Below are 12,923 nucleotides of genomic sequence, written 5' to 3' on the forward strand. Positions count from 1 at the left end.
GAGTCCAGTGACACCTGTGGAATCAGAGAAAAGGATTTAATGGTAAGTACAAAATCCAGTTTTCTCCATCTACCAGGTGTCACTGGAGTAACAGTGGCGACGTCCCAGAGCTCCCAACACAGACGGGACAGCGCTGAGATCCCATCAAAACCACGCGACCAAACTGAGAAGCAGGGTCTGTAATGGTATCAAATTGGTAGAACCTGACAATGGTCTTCCTACTCGACCAGGTAGCAGCCTGGCAGAGCTGCTGAATGGAAACCCCTTGGGCAGCCACCCAAGAGGGACCTTCCGAGCGCGTAGAGTGCGCCGATATGGTAGAAGGAGGATGACGAGCCTCCGCGATGTACGCCTGTCTGATGGTCAGACGAATCCACAGAGATAGCGTCTGTTTGGTTGCAGGCCAATCTCTTTTTACCGGATCGTAGACCACGAACAAAGCATCAGTCTTTCTAATGGAGGCCGTCCTTTCTACATAGATATGGAGGGTCTGCACCACATCCAAAAACTCGTTAACCGGAGAATCCCCCTCAAATGCCGAGACTACAATGGGCTGGTTTATGTGAAAGGCTGTAACCACTTTAGGCAGAAAAGCCTTGCAGGTTCCGTCCTGTCCGGGTGAAAGATCAGGAATGGTGGTTTACAAGAAAGCGCCCCTACCTAGGTCACAGACACTCCTTGCGGAGGGCAAGGCCAAAAGGAGCACAGTCTTCCATGCAAGATATTTTAATTCCACCGATTCTAGAGGTTTGAACAAAGAGGATTGGAGAAAGGTTAAAACCAAATCCAAGTCCCATGGTGCGGTAGGAGCCCTAAAAGGGGGTTGAATACGGAGGACCCCATGGAAAAAGGTCTGTACCTCCAAAAGTAAAGCCAAACGGCTCTGGAAATATACAGACAAGGCCGATACTTGTACCTTGAGGGAGCCCAGTCTCAAGCCTGTGGACAGGCCTGCATGTAAGAAGAGAAGGAGTCTCGACTTTTTGAACAACTTTGGTGAGACACCCCGCCCCTCCCACCAATTGATGTAAGCTCTCCAGATACGGTAATAGTGGAGAGATGTCACCTCTTTCCTGGCCCTCAGCATCATAGGGATAACCGTAGCCAGAATCCCTGCCTTCCTCAGGATGGACTTCTCAGTACCCACGCCGTCAAATGATGTTCCAGGCTCTGATGGTAGAAAGGGCCTTGACTGAGCAGATCCTCCTGCAGAGGCAATGGCCATGGTTCGTCGACGAGCATGGACGTGAGGTTTGTGTACCAAGACCTGCGCGGCCAATACGGTGCTATCAGAAGAACCGTGGCCGCCTCCCTCTGAATGCGCTGTAGCAGTCGCGGAAGCAGAGGGAATGGAGGAAACAGATACACAAACCGGTAAGGCCAAGGCATTGTCAGGGCATCTACTCCCACTGCTCATGGATCTCAAGTCCGAGCTCTGTATAGGGGCAACTGGTGATTGTGTCCAGACGCCATGAGGTTGACTTGAGGGAGACCCCACCTCCTCACCAGTTGCTTGAACACCTGAGGATGCAGACACCACTCTCCGGGGTGCATGTCGCGTCGGCTCAGGAAGTCTGCCTCCCAGTTTTCGACCCCTGGGAGGAATACTGCGGAAATAGCCTGAGCGTTGTCCTGGGCCCAGAGGAGAATCCGACTGACCTCTCATGGCTGTGAGTGCCGCCCTGCTTGTTTATATACGCCACTGCCATGGCATCCTCTCTAGTAGAGGGACCGGGCTCTACTCACCCCTGCCAGGCTGGCCGGTGGGTAGTGTGGCTGGTGGGAGATCAGGACACGCGCCGCACGCATCAGTGTCTCTGTCCACTCCGGAAACTGTGGTTTCCTCAGCCGGGGCCAGAGCACAAGCCGCATGAAGCTGCGAACTGGTCCCCCCGGCAGCTCCAACGGCAGGGTCAGACAGAGGCAGAGGCTGTCTGACCCTCCTCTTGCTGATTGTAGAGTAAAAAAAATAAAGAAATTCTCCTGAACTTGCCCTGGAGCAAGCCAGAAGTGTGCCTAGCTCCCGCAGGGCACAACATAAGACTGACTGTCTGGGGGAAGTAGAAGGGGAGGAGCTGGCCACAAAATTCTTAAAGTGCCCATGCTCCCTGCAGTCGCCCTTCTATTCCCCACTGTTAGTCCAGTGAGGTGTCACAGGTGGATGAAGGAGAAAATGAGAATACCTAAAAAGTGAAAACTTCATAGGTTGATTACACCTGGAGATACAGTTAATTAAACAACAGGTGTATGCAAATTAAAGCCCCAGGCTGATTGGGCAGGAGTGCTTTATAAGACAGGCAGAAGATATGGGTTCTTATACCTTCTGAGGAAACCGTCTGAATACATAGACGGAGAAACGCGTCAAGCAAAAGAGGTTTTCTCACTTCCTTGGGCCACCCAGGAGCATATCATCAGCCTTGCCATCTCCACAGAGACTTGCCATTACGTCTCTGTTATGAACACGGGTGTCCTCACCAAATGTTATGGACACGGGTGTCCTCACCACCCCTAACTCCGTTGCCTCCACCTGGAATCGACGGACAAGTGCAGGGCTAGGCTTCACCTGGGCCCGTCTCGGCTGAAGGGCGAATTAGGTCCGCCCCACTCCGCTACAGGCAGGTCTTAAGTATGGACAACTCACCCGCCGAGGCCAGGAGAGAACAAGGGTAAAGCTAACTGTACCCACCGGTGAGGACAACCCAGCCCTAAGGGCGGGGGTGAAGAACGCCCCGAGACCAGGAAACCTCTGGGGAAATACGATTTCCAGTGGGTGTAACAATACACATGAGTTGACACAATAAGAAAAGAATACTAGTGTACCCAGGGGGTACCGGTGTAACAATACACTAATGATGACACAATATATATATATAAATACACAGTGATCTCAGAGCAAGAAGGTAAGGGAGAAATCCCAACTTATCTGAGAACAGTGACTGCTGCAGGCAAGGCAGGCTACCACCAGGATAGTAGCCAGGAGGTGGATAGGAACGCTGGATGCTGCAGCTGGAAACCCACAGACAGGCAGGAACAGGACAAGACCGCCAGGAACCGGGAACACTCAGAACGCTAGGTAAGAACTATAACCGGCGTCTCAGTGTCCCGGTGAAAAGGTTTAAATGAAAGAGCCGGCCAATGGTGAGCAGCTGTGGCTGATCAGGTGGGCGGACGGCTGAGCCGGAGTCTTCCCCTTCCGCCTGGATGCCTGGCGTCCCCCGTCGCCTAGGCAACCGCTGCGGCTGTGGGGGAAGAGACTGAGGAGGCGGACCAGGACGCACGGCGGCGTCTGCCGGATGTCGCGGCATGATGACGCAAGGGCGTCCCGGCTGTTTAGCAACAGCCGGGCCGTGCTGCAGGGAAACAGCCGGGCTAGCGCTGGAGCTACCCGCGCGAGGCCTGACAGTACCCCCCCCCCTTGAGGAGGGGTCACTGAACCCTTACTGCCAGGCTTCAAAGGAAATCTGTTTAAAATTCCACCCTTAGCCTGGGAGCGTGTAACAACCTGTCAGGAACCCAAGACCTCTCTTTATCCCCGAAGCCCTGCCAATGAACCAGAAACTTAAGCTGCCCCCGAATGACCTTGGAATCTAAAATGCGTTCTACCACAAATTCCTTATGGCCCTTAACAAGGACTGGTTTACAGCGCTGCCTCGGGTGAAAAAGTGTAGAGACAGGCTTGAAAAGGGAGCAATGGAAGACATTATTAATTCTCAAAGACCTGGGTAACTGCAACCTGAACGCTACCGGGTTGATTTGTTCAATAATGAGGAATGGTCCGATGAATTTGGGGCCCAGTTTCGGACACCTCTGACGAAGCTTGATATTCCGAGTAGACAACCAAACCTTTTGACCAATCCTAAACAAACATGGCCTCCTGTGCCTATCGAAAAAGACCTTGGACCGTGCAGAGGACTGTTTAAGGGCGAGATGAACCTTCTTCCAAGACTCTCTGAGAAGAGTGACTGCAGAGGAGGAAGGCTGAGCTGCATTCATGGGAATGTCGAAGGAATTACATTTAGGATGAAACCCAAAATTACAGAGAAAAGGCGACCTTTTGGATGACACATGATAAGCGTTGTTATAGGAGAACTCAGCTAAAGGTACCAGCTCTGCCCAATTACTCTGAGACTTGGATACGAAGCAGCGTAAATATTGCTCTAAGGCCTGGTTGGTCGTTTCGGTTTGTCCGTTGGATTGTGGGTGATACCCAGAGGACAAACTGAACTGAATCCCCAGACTGGAACAAAAGCTTCTCCAAAACCTGGCCACAAACTGAGAGCCCCTGTCCGAAACTATGTCCCTGGGGAGACCATGAAGTCTAAAAATGTGAGTAATAAACAATTGGGCTAACTCCCTGGCGGTGGGGAGCTTGCGCAAAGGTATAAAATGCGCCATCTTGCTAAATCGATCGACCGTGACCCAAATGGTGGTGAAGTGGGCAGAAGGAGGAAGGTCGACGATGAAATCCATAGAAATATGGGACCATGGTCTCTCCGGAATAGACAAAGGAAGGAGTTGACCCACCGGGTATAATCGAGAGGACTTGTGCCGGGCACAAATCGGACAAGAGGAAACAAAGCGAGTCACGTTCTGTTTCATGGTGGGCCACCAGACTGCTCTAGACAAGTGTTCAAGAGTCTTGGTGGTACCTGGATGTCCAGCCAGCCTACTGGAATGAAAGTCCTTGAGGACCAACTCTCGTAAACTCTTGGGAACAAAAAGCCGATCCTGCGGTGTCAACCGGTGAGCAGAGGACTGGGAAGCGAGGACACGTGCTGCTAATTCTTGGGTCAGACCGGCAATGATAATAGAAGGCGGAACAATGGGTACTGCATCAAGTCTGGCACCTTGAGTGGTCTGAAAGCTACGAGACAGTGCGTCGGCTTTGATGTTCTTGGGACCTGGTCTAAAGGTGATAACGAATCAGAACCTGGTAAAAAACAGAGCCCAGCGTGCTTGACGCGGGTTTAGTCGTTTGGCCGATTCGATGTAAGCCAAGTTTTTGTGATCTGTGATTACCGTGATAACATGCTCTGCTCCCTCAAGCCAATGGCGCCATTCCTCAAATGCCCATTTTATGGCCAGAAGTTCCCTATTGCCAACGTCGTAATTCCTTTCTGCCGAAGAGAATTTACGAGAGAAATAGGCACAAGGATGAATCTTGTGATCATGGACGTCTTTCTGAGAGAGAACTGCACCGGCCCCAACATCGGAAGCGTCAACTTCGACCAGAAATGGATTTCTGGGATAAGGATGATGAAGAATGGGGGCCGAACAAAAAGCCTTCTTCAGCTTCTCGAAGGATTCAATGGCCTGGTGGGACCAATTCTTTGGATCTGCTCCCTTGCGGGTTAACTCGACAATATCTGAAAAGGAGCGGATAAACTTGCGGTAATAATTTGAGAATCCTAGGAATCTTTGAACCGCTTTGAGATTGTTGGGGCGAGCCCAGGAAAGAATAGCTTGTACTTTACAAGGATCCATAGAAAACCCCTTAGAGGTGATGACATAACCCAGGAAAGAAATCTGGGAACCTCAAACTCACACTTTTCCAACTTGGCGTACAAGTGGTTCTCCCGTTGTTTTTGGAGAACCATGCGGACATGTTGTCGATGTTCTGAAAGACTTTTGGAAAAAATTAAAATGTCGTCCAGATAGACTACAGCGAATAACCCTAAAAAAGGCCTGAGCACTTCGTTAATGAGGTCTTGGAAGACTGCGGGGGCGTTGGCCAAGCCGAACGGCATCACCAGATATTCGTAGTTGCCAGTGTGGGTATTGAAGGCCGTCTTCCACTCGTCTCCGTGGCGGATTCTTATGAGGTTATATGCTCCCCTCAAATCGATCTTTGAAAAAATGACCGTTTCCCGAATTTGATCGAACAAGACCGAAATGAGGGGTAACGGGTAGGAATTCTTTATCGTGATCTGATTAAGAGCCCGGTAGTCTATACAGGGGCGTAAGTACCCATCCTTTTTCTCCACCAAAAAACCCTGCGCCCACAGGAGACTTAGATGGGCAAATGAAACCCTTCTCAAGGCTTTCTTTAATTTAATCATCCATAGCCTGGGATTCCGGGACAGACAGTGCATATAAACGCCCCTTGGGCAGCCTAGAGTTGGGGACAAGATCAATAGCACAATCAAACGAACGATGAGGGGGCAATGTTTCTGCTTCCTTTTTGGAGAAAACATCAGAATAATCCCGGTAGGGAAGAGGTAAAGCAGAAAGGACAGGGTGTGAGGCCCGGAGAGGAAGAGAGAGACAGTTGTCCGCACACGAAGACCCCCACCGAGTGATATCCCCCGAGACCCAGTCTATGTTGGGATTGTGTTTCTTTAACCAAGGTAGGCCCAAGACAAGAGGAGCAAAAGGACAATGAAAAATGACCCTGCCGTAGTGCCTGAAGATTCGCTTCGGCAGAGGCGGACCGATCAGGGTCGTCATACAACAAGCCCATAGCAGGAAAAAAAGAGTCAACGGAGGAAAGAGCTACATCTCTAGCTGGGAGACCGAACGCCCAGGTCTGTGGATCCCCCTGGAGGGAAATAATTATGCCCACACGTTGGGACTCAGAGCCAGAAGAGACCGGGCGGAGTTTAAAATATAATTTACAGGCCTCTCTAAAGTTATAGAAATGTGAGCGATCCCCAGAAAAACGATTTGGGAGACTAAGTTTAGGCTCAGGATTTCTGGAAGCAGACACGACACCATGGACCCGCTCCTCCTGTGTGTTGACCCGGAGTGTAAGCTCCTGGAGCTTTTGTGTAAGCGAATGCATCTGTCCTACCAGAGTATGGCTGGCGGCCTGCTGCGCAGGATCCATGATAAAGATGAGACTGGGCTAAGTAAATGGCCGGTTATAATGTTATGAACACGGGTGTCCTCACCAAATGTTATGGACACGGGTGTCCTCACCACCCCTAACTCCGTTGCCTCCACCTGGAATCGACGGACAAGTGCAGGGCTAGGCTTTACCTGGGCCCGTCTCGGCTGAAGGGCGAATTAGGTCCGCCCCACTCCGCTACAGGCAGGTCTTAAGTATGGACAACTCGCCCGCCGAGGCCAGGAGAGAACAAGGGTAAAGCTAACTGTACCCACCGGTGAGGACAACCCAGCCCTAAGGGCGGGGGTGAGGAACGCCCCGAGACCAGGAAACCTCTGGGGAAATACGATTTCCAGTGGGTGTAACAATACACATGAGTTGACACAATAAGAAAAGAATACTAGTGTACCCAGGGGGTACCGGTGTAACAATACACTAATGATGACACAATATATATATATATATATATATAAATACACAGTGATCTCAGAGCAAGAAGGTAAGGGAGAAATCCCAACTTATCTGAGAACAGTGACTGCTGCAGGCAAGGCAGGCTACCACCAGGATAGTAGCCAGGAGGTGGATAGGAACGCTGGATGCTGCAGCTGGAAACCCACAGACAGGCAGGAACAGGACAAGACCGCCAGGAACCGGGAACACTCAGAACGCTAGGTAAGAACTATAACCGGCGTCTGAGTGTCCCGGTGAAAAGGTTTAAATAGAGAGCCGGACAATGGTGAGCAGTTGCGGCTGATCAGGTGGGCGGACGGCTGAGCCGGAGTCTTCCCCTTCCGCCTGGTTGCCTGGCGTCCCCCGTCGCCTAGGCAACCGCTGTGGCCGTGGGGGAAGAGACTGAGGAGGCGGAACAGGACGCATGGCGGCGTCTGCCGGATGTCGTGGCATGATGACGCGGCCGCGTCCAATGACGCGAGGGCGACCCGGCTGCTTAGCAACAGCCGGTACGTGCTGCAAGGAAACCGCCGGGGTAGCGCTGGAGCTACCCGTGCGAGGCCTGACAGTCTCCTCAGCCGCGGCAATCAAAACCCCACCGTCCTAACCTTAGGACCTGCCCGATCACCCATCCGGTGCCCGTCAGGAAACTGATGTGCGGCGCTGAGTATTGAGGTATAGCAGGAGGGACATGGCTAATAATACTGACACAGCACCTGTCAGCCACGAGGTGTGCGGCTGCAGAGCACCGCTCAACCTAGACGGAGCCGGGAGCCCACACACTGCCAAACGGATACTGCTAGGACCCCGTAAGCGCCGAGTCTGAGACGGCCGCAAATACATCTGTGTGGAGACTTTCGTGCGTGGAATTACAAAATCATCAATGCCCGCAATTAATATCCTCTAAAGAGGGAAAGACAAGTGGTGAGATCTTTTGCTCTGGGAAGCATACCATTCAAGTAACATTAGATCTGCACATGTGTTTTACCCTACAGGATTTATATTGACTATTGGTCCCTAAGTGCCAATTAGAGACTGTGATTAGCACGGGTCTTGGGACATTGCTAATTGTCAACGGGACATTTTTCCTAAGGGGCAATTATACCTAATAGGTTTATTACAAGGTTGATATTAACTAATGTATTTTTAATTATTGTCTTTAATAAAACTTTATACATTGGTATACATGCGCTCTCTTTAATTGGTTAAATTTTCACGAAAAACTGATCAAAACCCTTCAATTTGCATTTTTTTTTTGTAAGCAGATCACATCTCCCATGCTTATATTTGAGAAACGTGCTCTAGCCAAATTAACTAAAACTAAAAAAAAAAAAGTCAAATACCCTGTGATAATAATGCAGCTTCAGCTGGGGAATCACAGAGCTCAGGTGCAAATTCTGGGCTTCTGCACAGCTCTCTCTGTTCCTAGGCAGAGAGAGCTGTGCGGGGATGGGGCCAGGGTGATCAGCTGTGTGTGTCCTGTGTCACACATGCTGATCACAGTGTAAAAAACAATCATACTCACCTCACCAGGGGATTGCTTCCAGTCTACAGGGCCTCCTGCTGTGCTGTGACCCCTAGTGCAGTAAAGTGATGCTGCAAAGCGACAGGTCACTTTACAGCACCGGGGGTTACAGGAAAAGGAAGTCCTTAAGACACCAGGAGCTGATATATACCAGCGGTGGGGAGGAGACTGGTCAGATGTCTGGGCTGGTAACACACAGTGACATGATGTGAGGGGGAGAGCAGGAGTATAATAGGGGCTGATGGCTCCTGATGTATGAGATACACCAGAGCAGGGCCGTAACTAGGGGGGGCACGCGCACCGGGCGCTGGAGGGGGGGGGAGCGCTCTCAGGTCCGGGGACAGCCAATCAGCGTCCGGCAAGTCTTTTCGAAGTCATCACCAGCGCTTCCCGACGCCGCACTAGTAGGAGAGAGGAGAGACGGACGGAGTCAAGCTGCCGCTACCCGGAACCACGCTGCCTGTCACCGGACCCCCGCTGGCTGCCCACAGGAGGTAATTTAGGTTGTCAGCAGGGCGGTGAACGGGGGTGGGGTCTCCGGCGCCAGGGCGGTCATTTGGTCGCCCCCGTCCCGGGAGAGAAACACACAACACAACACATACATAACACCACATACACAAAAACAGTACAGCACACAGAAAAAAGAAATGCATTATAGGTGCTAAACCTCAGGAGTGGATGTAGAATTCATCAACACACAAGCATACTTGCCTACCTGACCCTCTCCATGCGGGAGAAAATGATCTGTACCTGGACTTCCCTGTAATGTATGATTGCCATCACCTATGGTGACACCTTTTCTTATCAATTACCCAGCTCCCCACAGGTGATGGCAGTCATACATTACAGGGAAGTCCAGGAACAGAGCACTTTCTCCTGCATGGAGAGGGTCAGGTAGGCAAGTATGCACATAAGTCAGGAGCGGTGTGTTTGAAACACCACCACCACACCTGACCTAATTGCGGTCATTGAGTATCAATGCAAACACTAACATTACGGTGAATGTTTTAACAATTTACAATCTTGGGCCTTTGGCGCAGCACAAGACGAAATTTTACAGCAATTTTGGAATAAAAATAAATAAAACTCCCAGGTTTTCACGGGCAGGTCAGAAAGTATGTAATAAGTGATTATTCCTCACCTGCGCTGGTATCTGTAGGGATTTCCTCCTCCTTACACTGCTGATCACCCCTCATATATGTGTCTTCTGTATCTTCTTTCTTATCTGTCACACAAGACTCTTCTCCTTCTGCCTTAATATCAGTCACATCCGTCTCTTCTTCTCCCTTTATTTCTTCGGCCTTAATATCAGACAAATCTTCACAATGAACCTAAAAAAATATCACATTAGTATTGTCTGATGTTATAGAGATAGAATATCAGTGTATAAGACACACAAACACACACACACACAACTGCTGCAATTCATATAGTGACAGTCACTTTGGGGAGACCCTAATTCCCACCTACCTGATCCTCCTGTGGGGTCCTGTGAGTCTCCTCTGTACACTGCTGGGAATACAGAGGACGGGGACATCTCTCTGGGGTATCTCTGTTACTGGGCCCATCTGTAGGAGACACACAGTGACTGAGGACATGGTATATATGTGATTATCCTGGGAATACAGAGGACGGGGACATCTCTTTGGGGTATCTCTGTTACTGGGCGCATCTGTAGGAGACACGCAGTGACTGAGGACATGGTATATATGTGATTATACTGGGAATACAGAGGACGGGGACATCTCTCTGGGGTATCTCTGTTACTGGGCCCATCTGTAGGAGACACACAGTGACTGAGGACATGGTATATACTGTATGTGATTATCCTGGGAATACAGAGGACGGGGACATCTCTTTGGGGTATCTCTGTTACTGGGCCCATCTGTAGGAGACACGCAGTGACTGAGGACATGGTATATATGTGATTATCCTGGGAATACAGAGGACAGGGACATCTCTCTGGGGTATCTCTGTTACTGGGCCCATCTGTAGGAGACACACAGTGACTGAGGACATGGTATATATGTGATTATCCTGGGAATACAGAGGACGGGGACATCTCTTTGGGGTATCTCTGTTACTGGGCCCATCTGTAGGAGACACGCAGTGACTGAGGACATGGTATATATGTGATTATACTGGGAATACAGAGGACGGGGACATCTCTCTGGGGTATCTCTGTTACTGTGCCCATCTGTAGGAGACACGCAGTGACTGAGGGCATTGTATATATGTGATTATCCTGGGAATACAGAGGACGAGGACATCTCTCTGGGATATCTCTGTTACTGGGCCCATCTGTAGGAGACACGCAGTGACTGAGGACATGGTATATATGTGATTATCCTGGGAATACAGAGGACGGGGACATCTCTTTGGGGTATCTCTGTTACTGGGCCCATCTGTAGGAGACACGCAGTGACTGAGGACATGGTATATATGTGATTATCCTGGGAATACAGAGGACGAGGACATCTCTCTGGGATATCTCTGTTACTGGGCCCATCTGTAGGAGACACGCAGCGACTGAGGACATGGTATATATGTGATTATCCTGGGAATACAGAGGACGGGGACATCTCTCTGGGATATCTCTGTTACTGGGCCCATCTGTAGGAGACACGCAGCGACTGAGGACATGGTGTATATGTGATTATCCTGGGAATACAGAGGACGGGGACATCTCTCTGGGGTATCTCTGTTACTGGGCCCATCTGTAGGAGACACGGTGACTGAGGACATGGTATATATGTGATTATCCTGGGAATACAGAGGACGGGGACATCTCTCTGGAGTATCTCTGTTACTGGGACCATCTGTAGGAGACACGCAGCGACTGAGGACATGGTGTATATGTGATTATCCTGGGAATACAGAGGACGGGGACATCTCTCTGGGGTATCTCTGTTACTGGGCCCATCTGTAGGAGACACGCAGTGACTGAGGACATGGTGTATATGGGATTATCCTGGGAATACAGAGGACGTGGACATCTCTCTGGGGTATCTCTGTTACTGGGCCCATCTGTAGGAGACACGCAGTGACTGAGGACATGGTATATATGGGATTATCCTGGGAATACAGAGGACTGAGACATCTCTCTGGGGTATCTCTGTTACTGGGCCCATCTGTAGGAGACACGCAGTGACTGAGGACATGGTATATATGGGATTATCCTGGGAATACAGAGGACGGGGACATCTCTCTGGGGTATCTCTGTTACTGGGCCCATCTGTAGGAGACACACAGTGACTGAGGACATGGTATATATGTGATTATCCTGGGAATACAGAGGACGGGGACATCTCTCTGGGGTATCTCTGTTACTGGGCCCATCTGTAGGAGACACATAGTGACTGAGGACATGGTATATATGGGATTATCCTGGGAATACAGAGGACGGGGACATCTCTCTGGGGTATCTCTGTTACTGGGACCATCTGTAGGAGACACACAGTGACTGAGGACATTGTACATGTGCGATTAGCAGATGATACGATTATATAGGGGGCCCCCATACCTGCTCTACCATGTGCAATAAAATGTAATCTCTGCTTACCCAGTGATGTGAGGGGTCGGTGAATCTCCATCATCATGTCCTTGTACAGACCCTTGTGTTCCTCTATATACTCCCACTCCTCCATAGAGAGATAGACAGCGACATCCTGACACCTTATAGGAACCTGACACACACAATGATACAGTCAACACCCAGACACATCCCCCATGTTACTGTATAATGCCTCATTCTCGGAAGTCACCTCTCCAGGCACATCCCCGGTGTTACTGTATAACGTCCCATTGCCGGCAGTCTCCGGTCACATCCTCCGGTGTTACTGTATAACGTCCCATTCCCATTGGTCACCTCTCCGGTCACATCCCCCGGTGTTACTGTATAACGTCCCATTCCCAGCAGTCACCTCTCCGGTCACATCCCCCGGTGTTACTGTATAATGTCCCATTCCCAGCAGTCATCTCTCCGGTCACAGCCCCCGGTGTTACTGTATAATGTCCCATTCCCAGCAGTCACCTCTCCGGTCACATCCCCCGGTGTTACTGTATAATGTCCCATTCCCAGCAGTCACCTCTCCGGTCACATCCCCCGGTGTTACTGTATAA

The 12,923-nt window shown here is 50.4% G+C and overlaps 1 protein-coding gene across 2 annotated transcripts in view; it reads right to left on the reverse strand.

The window, feature by feature from the left end:
- LOC146007462 (uncharacterized) overlaps nt 1–12,923 on the reverse strand; it is a 185,763-nt gene that overhangs the window by 10,701 nt on the left and 162,139 nt on the right. Inside the window, exons 1-3 of one of the 2 annotated variants that reach the window (XM_083145833.1) lie at nt 12,364–12,483; nt 10,272–10,369; nt 9,943–10,132 (exon numbers count right to left, since the gene is read on the reverse strand). The exons of the other annotated variant lie outside the window; for it this stretch is intronic. Of the exons in view, the coding sequence (XP_083001959.1) occupies nt 9,943–10,132; nt 10,272–10,369; nt 12,364–12,448 (373 nt within the window). The 5' untranslated portion in view covers nt 12,449–12,483. Of the gene's footprint in view, nt 1–9,942; nt 10,133–10,271; nt 10,370–12,363; nt 12,484–12,923 lie in introns of those variants that run through there. 2 annotated transcript variants of the gene reach the window in all.

This window comes from Crinia signifera, chromosome 6 (assembly GCF_055691185.1).
Source record: "Crinia signifera chromosome 6, ASM5569118v1, whole genome shotgun sequence".
Taxonomy (NCBI): Eukaryota; Metazoa; Chordata; class Amphibia; order Anura; family Myobatrachidae; genus Crinia; species Crinia signifera.